The following is a 17,964-nucleotide window of genomic DNA, read 5'->3' on the forward strand; positions in this document are numbered from 1 at the left end:
GGTTTACAGCACTGGTGCACAGCTACCTAAATTTTTAATTAGGAAGAGCACTCCTAAGCACTAGCATGAGCTTGTTCTTATTTTTTAAGCTAATGCATCATTATTTTTAGACTCTGAGACTATACAAACTTTGAGGTCTTTAATTGTTTAAAAGCATGCATTAATATGAACCTGAGTCATATAAATATGAATATTTATTGACAAAAATCTTGGATTTTAGAAAAGGAAGACACCCGGTCCAAATACCTCATTTTGCAAATGACCACACTGCATTGCAGAGATAAGTGCTTTGTCCCATGTCACTGATCTAATTGTACCTTGAAGCCGGGGCTTCTACACCATTCTTACCTCTCTAAACTGGAGGATGAATGAAATTAGACTCCTTTCCTTTAGATAAAAGTAACTTTTGCTTTCAAAGTCAGCAGAGTGTAGGGAATGAAGAATTGGGCATGTTTGTAGGCAGTAGAGAGGGGAAAATTAAAGAGAAGTGACAGTGGGGATGCCAGGGGGCAATCTGTTGGTAGAGATAGAGTGGAATAGGGTCACGTGAGCAGGTAGCTTTGGTCAGGAGTCGGACCACGTCATCATGTGAGGCGGGAGAAGGAGGAGAGGGGGCAGAAGATGTCTGAGTGATGGGAGGTGAGGAAGAGGGGAGCTCATGATGAAAAGCTTCATTCTTTTCTGTAAAATATGAGGCAGGAGTCTCAGCTGAGAGGAGGGGAAGGGGGAGCCAGGAGAGGTTTAAGGAGATTTGGTGAAGAGTGAGGTGATCAGAGGGGGTGAAAGGATTGCCTAGCAGCAGTGAGGGTCCAGGTGAGGCTGTAAAACATAAAAGTTTTAGTGGCCCTGGTCAGAATGGTCAGGTGATTTCCTTCATCTTTGTTCAGCAGCACATGTATGTGTGGAGGAGTGAAAACTATATATGGTGGGAGTGATCCAAGGCTGAAGCTTGACTGGGTGTAGTTGGGGCTATGATTGGGGGGGAGGGATTCAAAAGAAAAGGAGAGAGTAGAGTGGAACTGGTGTTCATCAAGGGATGAAGATGGGGAGAAAGAGAGAAAGTAGTGAGTGCAGGGGAGGTGGCCTGGGAGAGAACGTCTGGAGGTCACAGTGACCTGAAGAGCAGGGTTATGTAACGGAGGACTGAGGAGGAGCTGGAAAGCCAGTAGATTAGGGTTGGATATGGAAGGTTCAGAATTCTTCAACCTGGTGGTGTCCATCTGTGGGTGATGCCAAAGTGGAGGAGATAACCATTTTTGTGTGTGGTTGAGGTGGGGTGGAGGAGGAGTTCCTGGGAGGTGAGCAGACTGAGGATCTGAGTGGTTAGGGTTAGATTTGAGGGAGAGTCGTTATTGATGTTGAGGTCCCTCGGTATAATGGCAAGAATTGGGAGGGAGAGAAGAATTGTGAGCCAGGCATAGCACTCATAGAAGAAGGCAGAAGCATGAGCTGTGGGGTCTGTGAATGGCAGCCACCAGGACTTTGATTAGGTGGTAAAGATGAGTGGCATGAACGTGAAAGGAAGAGAGGTCACTGAGTGAGGGAGGAAGGAGGAGAGCCTGGGAGTGGCAATGGGGAGCAGGGAGGATTCCTACTCACCTGCCTCTATCCCTGAGCTGAGAAGAGTGAGTGAAGGCACAATCAGAGCTGGAGAGGGATGCCAGGGAGGCTGGAGCATCAGGGGGAGCCAAGTTTTAGTAAGAACTGGTAGATGGAAGGAGTTGGAGAGGAGTGCATTTAAAACTGAGGGAAGTTTGTTGCCAGTGGAACAAACAGAGGACACGTTGGAAGAGTTGGGGTGGGATTAGGGGTGGGAAGTTTGAGGGATTGGGGAATCAGTGGCAGGGGGTGTATAGTAAGGTTTGGATAATGATCTCAAGGAGATCTAAAGGAGCACCAGGTGTCATTTCTTATAGTGTGGCCGTAATATTACATTGCATTCATGTCAAGTCAGCAGGCTTTTATTGAGTGCCTGCCACATGGCATTTAGGGTTAGGGTAAGGGTGTGCCAAATGCTGCAAGAACTAAGAAAGGCCAAAAAAAAAATCCTTGCCCTCAGGGAGTTTCCAGTCTAATAGGGGAAACAATATTCAAACCACAGCATACAAATGATTGGATAAGCCCTTACCCACTGAAGGAGCATCCATTTTGCTTCCCTGTCTTTGTTATCACAGAAAGGGCTACTACAAATATATAGCTGTGTATTTGGCGTAGCCTAGTAGTAGACTCTCTTGAATCAAAGAGTAGCAATAATTTTTGTGGTCACTTTATCTACATAATTGCTTTCCAGAATGGTCATGCTGATTCACAGCTCCACCAACAATGTACTATGGTGCCTATCTTTCCATTATCCTTCCAACGTTGACTATTCCTTTTTCTTTATCTGCCATTTTGTAGGATATCAAAAAACCCCAGCTTTTGGTTTTGCATTTCTCTTATTATTAGTGATTAGTTTCATTCTTTCATGGTTATTAATAATTTGCAATTCTTCTGAGAAGTTTTTGGTGTTCTACCTTTTGCCACTTATCTGTTAGAGAATGGCTTTGACTAGGTGTGTGGTGGACTGGATGGGGAGGGAGGGGTGGTGAAAGGGGGGTGACCCATGGTAATAGCATCCAAATTCTTGAAGAAGTTAAGTGAGAAAATTGAATGGGAATGGAAAAAAATATACCTTTTTTTCAGCAGCACATAGCATCTACACATGTATTAGGGCATAGAAACAATCAGTAATTTCATTAAAGAGAATGACAGATAACATACTAAAATTTATGGGATGCAGCCAAACCAATACTTAGGGGAAATTTTACTGAAGTTTTACATCAGCAAAATAGAGAAAGAACAGAGCAGTGAATTGGGCATTGCAACTAGAAAAGAATAGAAAAATAATCAAGTAAAAATCCCCAGTTGAGCTCCAAATTGGAAATCCTGAAAAACCAAAGGTGAGGTTATTAATAAAATTGAAAGTAAGAAAACTATTAAGCTAGTAAATAAAACTAGGAGCTGGTTTTATGATAAAAAATCAGGATGATCAATAAGCCATTGGTTAATTTGATTAAAAAGAAAGAAAACCAAATATCCAGTATCAAAAATGAAAAGGGAGAAATCACCACCAATGAAGAAAGTAAAGCAATCATTAGGAAATATTTTTGCCCAATTATATGTTAATAAATTGACAATCTGAGTGAAATCAGTGAATATTTACAAAAATATAAATTACCCAGATTAAGAGATGAAGAAATAGAATGCCTAAATAACCCCATCTTAGAAAAAGAAATTGAATAAGCCTGTAATGAACTCCCTTCGAAAAAATCCCTAGGAACAGATGGGTTCACAAGTGAATTCTACCAAACATCTAAAGAACAATTAATTCCAATACTATATAAACTTGTTTGGAAAAACAGACAAAGGAGTCCTAGAAAATTCCTTTTATGTCACAAATACGATCTTGATGCCTAAACCAGGAAGAGCTGAAACAAAGAAACCTAGAGACCAATTTCCCTAATGAGTATCAGTGGGAAAGTGTTAAATAAAATACTATCGAGGACATGACAGCAATGTGCCACAAGGATCAAACACTATGACCAGTTGGAATTTATACCAGAAATGCAGGGTTGGCTCAGTGTTAGGAAAGCTGTGTGTGCTCGTCCTTCATTTTGAAGAAGACCATGCCATCAGAGAAATGATGACATGACTTGCACTTGACTTTGTTTTGAGTGAGGGAGGGCTGTGCAGGTCAGCAGCCTCACTTCTCCTCCAGAGCTATCTGAATCCAGTGACCAGACATTCATCATGATGACTGGAGAGGACCCAGGATGAGGCAGTGGGGGTTAAGTGACTTGCCCAAGGTCACACAGCTAGTGATTGTCAAGTGTCTGAGGTGAAATTTGAACTCAGGTCCTCCTGACTCCTGTACTGGTTCTTTATCCACTGTACCACCTAACTGCCCCAATTAGGAAAGCTATCAGCAAAATTGACCATAATAGCAAAATCAGCAGAAATCATCTGATTATCTCAATACAGCACCCGTCCCTAGTAAAAACACTAGAGAGCATAGGAATAAGTGGAGCTTTCCGTAAAATGATAAGCAGTATCTATCTAAAACCATTAGCAAGCTTTATTTCCAAGGGGGATAAGCTCAAAGCCCTCCCAGTCTGATCCGAGGTGAAAGGAGGCCCATTATCACTACTGTTACAAAGTATCGTACCAGAAATGTTAGCCATAGCAAGAAGAGTTGAAAAAGAAATTGAAGGAATTAGAATAGGCAACGAGGAAACAAAATTGCCACTCTTTGCTGATGATATGATAGTATACTTAGAGAATCCTAGAAAATCAACCAAAAAACTACTTGAAATAGTTAACAACTTTAGTGAAGTTGCAATATATAAAATAAACCCTCATAAATCATCAGCATTTATCTGTATGACCAACAAAGTCCAGCCGCAAGGGATAGGAAGAGAAATTCCATTTAAAATTACTCTAGACAGTCTAAAATACTTGAGAGTCTACCTGCCAAGACAAAACCCAATATGAACACAATTACAAAACACTTTTCACACAATTAAAGTCAGATCTAAACAACTGGAAAAATATTAATTGTTTTTGCCTAGGCTGAGCCAGTGTGAAAAAAAAATGACAATTCTACCCTAAATTCATTTGTTTATTCCATGCGATACCAATCAAATGATCAAAAAATTATTTGATGGATGAGAAAAAAACAAAACAGAATTCATCTGGAAGAACAAAAGGTCAAGAATATCAAGGGAAGCAATGAAAAAAATGCAAAGGAAAGTGATCTAGAAATATCAGGTCTTCAGACTGTATTATATAAAGCAGGAATCATCCAAACTATCTGGTACTGGCTAGGAATAGAGTGTGGATCAGTGGCATAGATTAGGTACACAAGGCACAGCAGTGCATGATCATGGTAACCTAGTGTTCAATAAACCTAAAAGACCCCAGCTTCTGGGATAAGAACTCAGTTTTTGACAAGAACTGCTGGAAAAAAAGGAGAAAATAGTATGGCCGAAACTAGGCATAGACTAACATATTGCATCATATTCCAAGATATGTTCAAAATAGGTACATGATAGACATAAGCAAATTAGAAGCGCAAGGAATAGTCTACTGGTCCTGTCTTTGGAAAAGGGAAGAATTTGTGACCTAGCAAAAGAGAGAGAGCATTATGAAATGTAAACTAGATCATTTTGATTATATTAAATTAGGAAGTTTTTGCACAAACAAAAGCAATGCAGCCAAGATTGGAAGGAAAACAGCAAGCCTGGAAGCAATCTTTATAGCCCATGTCTCTGATAAAGGCCTCTTTTCTCAAGTGTATAGAGAATTGAGTCAGATTTATATGAATAGAAGTCATTCCCTAATGGATGAAATAATAAAAAGGATATGAGCAGGCGGTTTTCAGAGGAAAAAGAGTTCTAAATCACTTTTGATTAGAGAAATAGGAATTCAAACATACGTATCAGACTGTGTAACATGGCAGAAAAGGAAAATAACAAATGTTGGAAAACTGGGACACTAATACACTCTTGGTAGAGTTGTGAACTGATCCAACCCTTCTGGAGAGCAAACTATGCATACCCTTTGACCCTGCAGCTTTACTCCTAGGTCTGTATCCTAAAGAGATCCAAGAAAAGGGGAAAGGACCAATATTGACAAAAGTATTCATATCAGCTCTTTTGCAGGGAGGAGGGTAAAGAATTAGAAATCAAGGAGATAGCCATCAGTTGGTGAATAGCTGAACAAGTAGTGCTATCTGAATATTATAGAGTACTGTTGCGCTATGAGAAATGACAAGCAAGATACTTTCAGAAAATCCTAGACTCACATGAATTGTTGCAGAGTAAAGTGAGCGGGACCAAGAGAGCATTGTACACAGTAACAGCAGGGTATAGGATGATCACTTGTGAATGACTCAGCTATTTTCAGCAGTGCAAGGATCCAAGGGATGTAGAATGAGAAATGCCATCCACCCTTAGAGAAAGAAGGAATGCTGATGGAAGCGTGCTTGTGTTTTCTTCCTTCTTTCTGTCCATCTTTCTGTTTTCTTTTCACAATGTATGATTATAATGGAAATATGTTTTGCATGACTTCACATGTATAACCTATATCAAATTGCTTGTTTCATGAGTGAGGAGGGAGGTGATGGAATGAGAGAATTTGGAACTCAATTATAAAAAAAAAGAATGTTGAAAATTGTTTTTTACTTTGGAATTACATGTAATTGGAAAAAATAAAAAGCTCCAGGAATAGGAAGAGGCAAATCACTACGCATTCATCAATTTTTGAATAGACAAGAGGAAAATAGCCTGATACCTATACCACATTTACTGATTTCCTCCCACAGTCTTTCCTTAGAAGGTACTACAGAAATAGAGCATAGCTCAACACAGTGAGAATGCTCACTTTCTTCACATTCATGTGGAAAACATTAACTTCAGTTTGGTAAAGAACACAAGACAATTTTCTTTACTTACCCCTACACCTTCACCATTGGGTGGAAGATGAAGAAAACAAAACCTTATTTTAAAAAAATGTTCAAAATCAAGGAATGCAAAGAAATGTTGCCCTTGTACCCACTTTGCATCCTGAGTTCATCACGTCAGTCAAGAACTTAATAGAATTTGCTCTTCTGAAATCTTGATGAATCTTTGTGTGGACCCAGAGTCATTTTAGCTTTCAAAATTGTTTATTTGTGTACAGCATTGTTGTTAACGTATGGGTGGTTTTCCTAGTTTTGCTCATTTTCCTCTGCATCAGTTCATACAAGTCTTTCTGGATTGCACTTGAAATCTGTTCTCATCCTTTCATATGGCTTAATAGTATTGCATTACATTTATATACCACAGTTTGTTTAGCAATTCCCAGTTTATCAGTAGCCTTTTATTTTCTGGTTATTTACTACCACAAAAAGAAGTGTTATAATTTTTTTTTTTTTTGCACAAAGGTCCTTTTTCTCTTTCTTTGATCTCTTTGAGATATAGACTCCGCATTGGGATCAGTCGTTCAAAAAGTGGTCATTTGGAACGGATTTGTAGAATGGATGGACCAGTTCACAACTGATTGCTCTAGCCCCGATTATTGAACATTTGACATTTTCCTTTTTGATGAACTTTGCCTATCTAATAGCTGTGAGCTGTCACCCAAAGCTTCCTTACTTTACATCTCTCTAATTATTCTCTAATTAGTGGTTTTTTCATGTGACTATTGCTATCTATGATGTCTCCCTCTGAAAACGACTCATTCATATCTTTTGATCATTTGTCAATTGGAATGGCTTTTGTTCTTATATATTTGAATCAATTCCTTACATATTTTGGAAATGAGACTCTTATCAATGAAACTCACCACAAACATTTTCCTCTAACTTACCTGCTTTCTTTCTAGCATTTTTCTTTGTGCAAAACCTTAGAATTTTCAGAATCAAAATTATCTAATTTATCTTTCGTTAGTCTTTTTTATTCATTGTGTAACAATAGGTTTTATCTTGCTTCAGTTGCTGGGGTCTTTGGTTTCATCAAACACTAAGCCCCTACACTCATTAGCTTTATATGTTGTCTATGTAATCTGGTCCATTGATTGATCAACTTTTTTACATTTTAATCAGCTCCAGATCTTTTAAAGATTATTTGTTTATAGTTTAACTTGATGTCTGGTACTGCTAAGCATGCCCTCTCCATCCCTCTTTACCCTTTGTACTTTTATTATTTCCCCAGAGATTTTTAAACTTTTTTAATCCCTATATGAATTTATTATTTTTCTGTCTCTTTGATGTAAGCCTGTAGTAGTTTAATTGGACCACATTGGAGAAATGAATTGTTAGGTAGTATTGTCATATTTATTTTATTGCTTTGACCTACCATTGATCAATTTTTAGTTTTCCTTTTATTTCTGTAAATGGTTTTATAGTTGTTCTCATATAAGTTTCTGTTTGTGTGCTAGTAGGTGGACTATCAAGTATTTTATAAATTCTGTAGTTATTTTCAATGTAATTTCTCCACTTCTTGCTGATTTTTTTGGTAATGTATAAAAATGCTGATGACTTAATGTGTATTTATTTTATATCCTGCAATTTTCCTAAGGTTATTTAACAACATAACTTTTTTCTTATCACTCTTTCATTCTCTAAGTACATGATTATGCCATTTGCAGAAAATAGTATTTCTTTTCCTATTCTAATTCTCCCATTTTCTTTTTCGTACCTTATTGCTGTCAGAAACAATTTTAGCAGTGTGTGTATGTGTATCACATGGTAGTTGTGACAGTGGCATCCTTGCTTTACCTCTGATCTTAATGAAAATACCAGTAGTTATCCCCATTACATATAATACTGGCTTGTGGGGATCTAGGGGTGTATATTCTTATGTTTAAAAAAAGGTTTCATTTATTTCTGTATTTTGTAGTGTTGACAGAAATGAATGTTGTAATTTTCTCAAGCTTCTTCTAAATAAATGATTTTTGAATTCTTTGTTATTAACATATTGGTTGATTATGTTTTTAGTTTTTCTAATATTAAACTAGGCCTGCATTCCTGTTATAAATCCAACCGAATGGTAGTGTTTTATCTTTGTGATCTGTTATTGTAAGCCTCTTTGCTGACATTTAAAATTTTTGCACAAATATTCATTGGGCATTAGTATCTATGGTTTCTTTTTTCTGTTTCGACTCCATCTGGCTTAGGTGTCAGGACTACGTTTATATCATGGAAGGAACTTAATAGAATAATTCCTGTTTTGAATTACTGCAGTTTCTTTATCAAGAAAACTCCAAAATGGGGTCACAAAGAGTTGGACTTGACTGAAAAATTACAGCTAATATTATCTTGGACTGCAGACTTGCTATAAGTCTCTTTTTTACTTCAAAAATAATAATAATAATAATAATTCCTTTTTTGCTCTTTTTCCAAACAGTCTGTGTAATATTGAAATTTATTGTTCCTTGATTATTTGATAAAATTCACTTGTAAATCTATTTGGTCCTAGGATGTTTATGTTAAGGAGTTCATTTATGGTTTGTTCATTTTTTTTGTGCTGAGATTGGGATGTTTTAATTCTCCTTTTCCTATATCAGTCTGTCTCTTTATCAGTTGGGGAATGGCCAAACGAATCCATTCATCAGGGAGTAATGGCGTATTATTACAATGTTAAGAAGTGACAGAAGGCACGAATTCAGAGAAGCCTGGTAGTGTTGACTGATGAACAGTAAATGAAAACAGAGCACGGCGACATCGTAACGGAACTTAAGAAGTCCAGTTAATACAGTGTCCAGTCAGGGTTCCACAATACTAATGATGAAGCCTGTCACCTTTCATTGTTTAAATTATTATTATTCAGTTTAAAAATTTTAAGTGTTAATTTTTATTAATGAATTTAATTTTATTGTGTTTTAAATATTAATATTTTGTTCCCCTCCAATTACATGTAAAAACAATATTGACATTCTTTTCTCAGATTTTGAATTCCAGATTCTCCTTCTCCTTTCCTTTCCCATGTCACTTTTTTAGAGAGAGATCAGCAAGTATTTGTTAAGTGACTACTATACAAGAAAAAAGTGTAGCATATGTTTGAAGGGTAGAGACAAGTAAATCTAAGATCCATCCAGCTCAATCAAAAGCAAAGGTCTAGGAACCAGTAAAAAGTGAGGGATCCAAGACAATATTCCTGGGTAGAATAGTTCTTTAACATCTCTTAAAGACACAGAATGGGGATGGGGTGGGGAGAAGGAAGGAAGGAGGTCCAAATTCACTTGATAGAAGAGGGAGGGTCCCATCTTGGTAAGTTCCCTGGGTGCTGTTGGGGCTGGGGTGTGTAGGGTTTTAAGTGGTAAAGAAAGAGTTTATATTTTATCCTGGGGGCAATCAGAAGCCCCTTGAGTTTTTCCAGCAGAGGAGCCAGATGGTCAGACTTGCACTTAAAGAAAATTGACAGACCAGAGTGGAGAGAGACTTAGTGCAGAGGAGCAACTGTTAGGAAGTTGTGGCCTCTGGGTGCTAAATGTGTCCTTTTTTTTTCAGACAAGACTACCCAATAAAATACAAATATATTGGTCTATTTATTAATCAAGTTTTATTCAGGACTTGTTGGGTGCTGGTCACCATGCAAAGCTCTGAGGATCCCACATAAGGCAGAAATCCTTTCCCAGGCTTCAAGGAGTTTATATACTCTGATGAGGAAACCATTAGACTTCATTAGTTACTGGGGAAAAAAGACCAGTAGTTATTTGTATTACTTATTGCCATAGACCATCAGTTGTAAATAATTGTATGTGAAATGTACGTGAAAGGTGTTTATCAAAAAATAAGAAATAATCCGTGAGCGAAAGCCCCGCCCACGTGGGCCCAGGATCTGGATTGGGTGACAAACTTCCAGGGAGGAGTGGCGAGCTCCCACCAGGAGCAGGAGTCAGGGCTCTGTGTACAGCTGGCACCTGGATGGTAGTCCGAGCACAAGGAAAGAAGCAGGTCCCAACATTGGAGGAGTACACATCTTCTTCAGCTCACTCTTAGAATGAATGATGGTGGTATTTACCATGGGCTGGTCACTGAGCTAAGCGCTTTCTAGTTATTACCTTATTCAATCCTCATAACCCTTGGAACTGGGGGCTGTTACTATCCCCATTTTACAGTTGAGGAAACTAAGGCAAAAAGGTTCAGTGAGTTGCCCAGGGACTCAGAGCTAGTAAGCATTGAAGACTGTTTTGAACTCATGCCTTCCTGACTCCAGGCCCAGCTTTCTATCTCCTGAGCCACCAAACTGCCCTAAATTATGAAAATTTCTCATTTCTTTCAAGTCTTTCCCCTAGTGCCCCCACTTGTTACTTATCATCTGTATACTTTTCTTTGTGTCCATGTTGTCTCCCCCAGGGAAAGGTTTGCTCCTTGAGATCCCTGGCTCCCAGGGCAGTTCTTTATACTGAGCAGGCACTTAATAAATAAATGCTGATTGCTTGACCCTCAGCTTGTTTCCCTCCCTCCCCCTTCCCCCCATCTAAGCTTGTTATGAGAATCAGATGAGAAAAGCTGTGTCACATGCTCTATGAACAGTCCAGGGCCCTATAGTGGTCACCGTCACTATTGTTACATTATTACTTCTGGCTCTTTAGGGTTCTGAGATTCTGGTGTCCAGGGACTGCCTTATGTCATCGATTTAGTCTTGGAGGGTTAGGACATGAGGCTGGCCCGCTTCCTCGTGACTCTTGAGTGCTGTTGTTTGGGATCTAGGCTGGCTGCCTCCTGCCCCCCTGACTTGTGCTATGTGCAGGGCTCCTGCTGATGAAGCCTGCATGGTGTCCTTCACTCAGGAGACCTCGTGGAACAGAGACACCCTGAGCTGTGGATGTGGGGTGCTTCTGAGCCTTCCTACATCTGCTGCCTTTCCAATGAAGTGTTGCTGTACACAATCCTGTGTGTGACTAGCACGTGACTTGGTGGGGTGGGCATTCTGGGAGTGCATTTCTCATTCATGAGGCAGCATGATTCCTTGCACACACTTGGTGCTTCCACTAAACTAAATCCATCTTCTTGGGGTTGTTTCCATTTTGTAAAGGAGTAAAGGTGGATCTTTCATCTGCTCATTTCTTTTAGAGGACAAACACTGAGAATATTGAATTTCAGAATGAATTTCCATCAGCAGTAGTTCAAAGAGCCTTCGAGATCAGTCATGAGGGAGGAATTCTGCCTAGATTGCTGAAACAAAAGGAGAGTGCACCATGTATCAGACGTCAACCTTGCTTGTAGATGATGAATTTCAAAGAGTGAGCTAACCCCAAAAGTGCTGATGGCAAACTCAGCAGTCATTATTTTTTAAGGTAATATTTCCAGTGATTCATGAGGTCAGGAGTTTCTCCCTCCTCTCCCCTGTAACCTCCATTTTTAAGAAGATCTCAGTGAAACACAGGGTGAAAGGCAGCCTGGTTTGAACAGAGACATGACCTGGAAGCCAGGAGCTTAACCTGTATGGAGAACCGTGGGCAAGTTCTCAGAGATGAACGTTGCTGCAAGCAATTTCCTGCCAGGAGAAACCCCACATCCATTCCCTGTTGCTTTTTTTAGTTTTTTGGAGGGGGGAGGCGAGGCACTCTCACAGCTAGGAAGTGTCAAGTGTCTGAGACCAGACTTGAACTCAGGTCCTCCTGACTCCAGGGCTGGGCTCTATTCACTGTACCACCCCCCACCCCCACCCCCCGCCCCTACTTGCTTTTTACTGTTTGCATTTTCTGTCCTTTGACATTAATCAGGCCTTTTAAATAAAATTCTTTCATTTCAAGTGTATAACTTTTCGTTTGTGTCTCTGATGTTACAAAAAGTGTATTTGAGTATGAAGAGTTGGACATTTCAAAGCAAGTTAACCCGCCATCCCTGCCTTGTGACCTTGTGCAGAACACTTCTGTGAACTAATCTGGAATGCTTCTGCCTCTGTCACCCGTATGGAGGTAGGGGCCTGATCTTCTCCATGACTTTGCCTACAGAAAAGAGGGTTATCTGACCTTTTACCTCATTGTTGTAAATATTCTTCCTAATGGGCACTGCATAACCCAGAATACATGAGAATCAAAAATCATTTGGTTCCGGAGCATCAGATTTGATGCCAGGAAGATTGTTTGCAGCTGACCTCAGAAACTTCACGGAGGTTCTGGAGCCCTGGGTACAACAGTGACTTCAACTAAACCAAGTAGTCTTCTTTGCAGCACCAAGCATGTTGCCTTACTGATAAAATTGGGACTTTTTATGCCTGAAAAAAGCAAATTCAGTGTATTTGGGTTCCAAAGTTAGTTTTTTAATCCTTTGCCTATAATTATCTCTAAAATGAAGTCACCATGAGAGTTCTGATCCTTCCGCTGGCCGTTTTTCTCTTTGTCCACAGTCTCCTCTTTTTCATTCTTCTTGTGGCCTCTAGTGTTTCTGTTCCTCCCTGATCCATCTCCCCTTCCAGCTCTCTGGAGTGGATGTCACTCACCTTTTCTACTCCTGCTCATGCAGCCTGGTACGGCTTCAGGGCAGATCCAGGGGCCTGATCTTCTCCACGACTTGGCTTTGCTTTCTTCCTGCTTGGTTCTAGAGGTTCTTGTAAACTTGCTGTTCTATCCATGAATGTCCTCTGCCCCTTTGTCCTCTCACACTCATCAACTGAGGACTATGCTTTGTCTTTCACCGAGCACACTGGACCTGGAATCAGGAAGATCTGAGTTCAGATCCGACCTCAGACATTCCTTTGGCCATCTGTTTGCCTCTGCTCCCTTCTCTGTAAAATGGCAATCATGGCAGTGCCAAGCACTTGGCACGGTGCCTGGCACATAGGTGCCTTCCCTTCCCTGGGATCCATCTCCTGTCCTGCTCCTCTCCCCCCACCCGCACCCCGCAGTGCCTCCAGGACTTTGTCCCTTTTTTCAGCTCGCCCTTCTTCCTTAGGCACCTTGGATTTTTTATATTTATGTTCTTTATCGACTAGTTCCTCCTAATCCACCACCTTCCACACTCTGCCACGTTCATCATCGTCACCCCCCGCTTGTCTTCCCCATTTCCTTTGTGCCCTCTCTGTGATCACACCAGTCCTTGGTTCACTTACTGTGCTCAACCCTATAGGCCTCCGCACCCTGGACAGGGGATTGCTATCTGGGGCTCCGTGTATCAGAAATTGCTTGTACAAGATAGAAAGTAATCTTGGGATTTCAGACTCTCGAAAACCTGCCCCTGCCTCCCTCTGCAGACCTAGGCCTGCCCCATCTAGGGCCTTCTCCCCCATCTGATCACGCCTCCTCTTTGGAGGGCTCCCCATCTCCACTGCCTTTCCTAGAAGCACAGCCAAGGTGTCCTCTCATGCAGGAAGCATTGCTAGGTGTCCCAGTGATTAGTGGTGTCTCCCCTTCGTGTGTGTGTGTGTGTGTGTGTGTGTGTGTGTGTGTGTGTGTGTGTGTGTACTTGGGTGTACACATCACTTTTCCTTCCAGGTAGATATCAGAAAGCTCCTCCAAGTCAGAGCCTGTGTGTCCCCAAGGCTGCTTTATTGACTCCTTATCAATATTTGATCACTTGAATTATAAATTGGGCTTTGGAATTATCTTCATGGTTGGATTACAGGGTACTTGCAATAAAGTGAGCCATTTCTTTTACATTTTTCTATTAATAAAGCTTGATTATGTCCCTTTTCTGCTGTGCCATAAAAAAATCATTGTGGCAGTTTTATTAGATGTGTTCATATTATTGTTTAGTTGTTAAACACATTTGTGACATATTTGTGAGGAAAGCTTTGTCATTTCTAAATGAGCTTCTTGTCCCCACATTAGGTCAATGGTACAGATGCGGATTATGAATATGAAGAAATCACACTGGAACGGGTAAATACGCATATTAATTGATCTTGTTTTTTATAAGAAGTGGTTTTCAAAAACAACTTTTACCTTGCTCTCTGTTCTAATTGACATAGATTTAAAAGAAAAAGATCTTTTTAAAGAGGTCTGAGTAGTGGTGTCTTTCTTTAAAAGCATCACAAACACACAGATCCACTCTGTTTATATAGTCTAGATTAATTTTTTGTTAAATAATTTATATAGTGAGTGGAGCCGAGAATTTTTCAGGAACACAGAATACCTTTCAGTGTAGCACATCAGATCTAAGTTGACATTCACCAGGACAAATGGACTAGGGTGATGACTTGTGCCTAACTTTCCTCACTTCCACAGAAGCCATGGCAACTGTCATGGGGATTTGTTCTGGTAGGTGAGGAGATGAGGCTGTTTAAAGAATGTTATTAAAACTTGAGCTAATCTGGAAGGTTACACAGTAATCTCATAAATCATGTTTGAATTGCTCCAAACCTTTAAAAGAATAGCCAAAGGTAGAAGAGTCTGCCCTGAAGTAATGAGGCTCCCTTCAGCTGCCTGTCTTTGAGCAGATGCTTGGTGGCTCACCTGTCAGGTGGGGGAGTTGGGGTCTAGGTACTCTTTGAGTTCCCTTCTATCTTTGTGTTTCTTAGGTTGTGTCCAAAGCAGGTTTGCACAACATATGGCCCATGGCTGGTGTGTTGTGCAGGCCTGCCCTAAGGGAACTTCACATGGTCCAGGCTTGCACAGCATACTGCTTGCAGGCCTGGTCTAAAGTATTTTCTGCTAGGAGAGATTAAGTGATCAGACTATTTAATGCCACTATCATTTGGAGCCATCAAAGAATTTAAAAGACAATGATAGAAAACAGTTTTGTGGAAGAGGAGGCAAGATGGTGAAGGAGGAACCAGTTGTGATCATGTTACCCTCCACAAAACTCCCCTAAATGGATCTAGAAAATGCACTAGACCAAATCCAGTTAGGGAAGTCTAGAGGGGAAAAAAATCACAGTAATTGTCTGGCCCAGCTCATCTTGGGTTAGAGAGTAGGGCACTGGAGACTGCCACATGTGAGCACGCCAGTGCTCAGGAAAGTCCAGGTCCCCTATCTGTATTGTGACACTGTGATGGGGGCAGGTCTTGGCAGGGAGCTTTGTCACCCATAACCCATCTGTGGCTCACAGTTCCAGGGAGGAAAGCCTCGGGTAATGGGCTGAGAAAGGAAGATGTTCAGAAGCCAATAACAGCAGTGTACCTCACATCTTGGGAACAGTGGGGTGTCATTCCCATCATCCAGCCTAGTCTACAGAGGAATAATCAGGGCAGGAGTCCCACCCCAAAGGGGAACCTTCAGTTGTGCTGCTCTGAGCCCACAGAGCTTCCCAGTTGGCTGAAAGGAGCAAATTCTAGCAGTTCAGAACAGGGGGCGGCAATCAGCGTTTGCCCTGGATCAGACCCCGCTGGGAGCACCAAAGGCTCACAGCTGCCTGTGTGTCCCTGAGATCCTTGAATACCCCAAGAAAGACCAGCTCAGACCTTTGCTCCAGAAGGACCAAAGGGCCCTAACATCAAGTCTAGAATCAGGCTGCAGGCTGGAAGGATCAGCAAACAAATAAACCAGAAGAAACATAAAGAGCTGCAGTGGTGGCCAGGGAGACACAAACATGGAGGAAGAGAAGGTTCCAAAGCATCCACAAGCAAAGCACAAAACTCCACTAGATCCTCTGCAGGAGATGAAATGAGAGTTTTAAAAAACAAAAAAAGAGTTGAGTGGTTTTTTTAAAATGAAATGAGAGCACTAGAGGAAAAAACAGGAGAAGTAGTGAGAGCTTGGAACAAGGAATGGGAGAAGGAATGAACATCTTGACACAACAGGCACAAGGCCTTGTCCAAGCAACAAGCTCCCTGAAAACCTGAATGGACCAAATAGAAGCCAGTGACTGTGAGGCAGCAAGAAATATGAAAACAAAGTCAAAAGGCTGAAAAAGGAGAAGGAAATTCAAGGCATCTAATGGCAGAAGCAACTAACCTGAAAAACAGAATAAGAAGAAAAAAATTAAGAATCATCCTCACTGGACCACAAAAGCCATGACCAAAAGAAGAACCCAGAACATCCTAGTTCGAGAAATGAAAACTGCCCAGGTCTCTTAGAACCAGAGGGCAAAGTGGAGAAGGAAAGAATCCACTGGTCACTTCCTGAAAGAAACTCCAGAATGAAATCTCCCAGCAACATCCCAGCCTAAGCCTATTAGTATGATTTCACTGGTGATTCACTGGACTTACTCTCCTGAGTACAAGGACCAACTTAGTGGCTCCATGTATACAAGCAGCCATGATGAAAGATGATGTGCTCCCAGCTGTTAGCGTAGTGCCTGCTGGCATCTGTTGGTTTTGTCCAAAACATAATTTATTTGTGAAAGAGGCAGTTTGATTCCAAGGAAGAAGAGCCTGTGTTGAAGAATGGCAGGGGTAGGCAACGTCTGTGACGTGCTTCTCTTTCTAGGCAGCAGCAAATCCCAGAAGCATGGGGGCAGCTCTCCCCAAGGTGATCCAGTCAGTGCAGCAATAGAAGGCATCCATCAGCAGGTGGCTAATGAAAGCACCCTGGTCCACCATTCTGTCCTCAGTGTAGATGGCTGCAGTCAGTGTAGACAGTAGCTCATGGCCATCGCTTGTACATATTCATGATGAGAAGCATGTCGTCTTTTTTCTGTGTATTTGAAGGACGGCCATGTAAAAAGACTTAGTTCCCATGGTACTTTTATTATTCTGTAGGTGATTATTCATCTAGAAAACATAAGTTTGTTTAATTTCCAAGTTTTATGTTACTGAATTGGATGAAATTTTTCACAGCTGACTTGAATTCTTTCCCTTTTTTCTTTTCCCCAGGGCAATTCAGGGCTTGGTTTTAGCATTGCAGGGGGCACAGATAACCCACACATTGGAGATGACTCAAGTATTTTCATTACAAAAATCATTGCTGGGGGAGCAGCAGCACAGGATGGAAGACTACGGTATGTTGAGTCTGCAAGAAATAATGAATCTGGCAGCAGAAGAGATTGACTCAAATTGTTGGGTCTGGTGTAATTGGGAAGAGGTATATGGGTAAGAGGGGCTGCGGACGTTTTCTCTTGTTGGCTTGTAGTAAATATTGTTTAAATTGTAATTAGGTTTTTACTGTCTGAATCCTCCGTATGTGTGGTTAAATTGCCGAAGTCAAGGCCTTGTCTACAGATCCTCTGTCATGATGTATGTCTGCATGAAGCACTGGAGAATGTTTGGTTTTGGCTATTTGAAGAGAATATGTAGCTAAGAATAGATCCAAGATCAGAACCAGTGAACTATGTTGATTCCCACTCTTGTTCAAGGCACTTACTTGGAGTAGGTGGGAAGAGGTCTTGTGAGTGCTCTCTCATCCTGTCCTAGCTTAAAGAAGGATCCCCATGCCCTCCACCAGCCATAGCCTTTGTTGTCTCCTGAGGAAGGACCCTCTGCCCCTTCCAGGTGACCTGACAGCCCTTCAGAGCCTTCTCTGTTCTTCCTGTGCTATGCAGCCCCCCTCCCCAACTTCCCCTCTGGATGCTCTGCATTCCTTAGGGTTTCTCTCAGAACTGGGCCTACAGATGCCATCAGC

At 41.0% G+C, this 17,964-nt stretch overlaps 1 protein-coding gene across 15 annotated transcripts in view; it reads left to right on the forward strand.

Moving 5' to 3' along the window:
• Window positions 1-17,964, forward strand: part of DLG1 (discs large MAGUK scaffold protein 1) — a 200,460-nt gene that overhangs the window by 117,552 nt on the left and 64,944 nt on the right. For all 15 annotated transcript variants that reach the window (XM_072618953.1, XM_072618941.1, XM_072618945.1 and 12 more), the window contains 2 exons: window positions 14,296-14,346; window positions 17,220-17,344. In XM_072618953.1, coding sequence (XP_072475054.1) covers window positions 14,296-14,346; window positions 17,220-17,344 — 176 coding nt within the window. The remainder of the gene's footprint in view (window positions 1-14,295; window positions 14,347-17,219; window positions 17,345-17,964) is intronic.

Source organism: Notamacropus eugenii, chromosome 6 (assembly GCF_028372415.1).
Source record: "Notamacropus eugenii isolate mMacEug1 chromosome 6, mMacEug1.pri_v2, whole genome shotgun sequence".
Classification (NCBI taxonomy): domain Eukaryota; kingdom Metazoa; phylum Chordata; class Mammalia; order Diprotodontia; family Macropodidae; genus Notamacropus; species Notamacropus eugenii.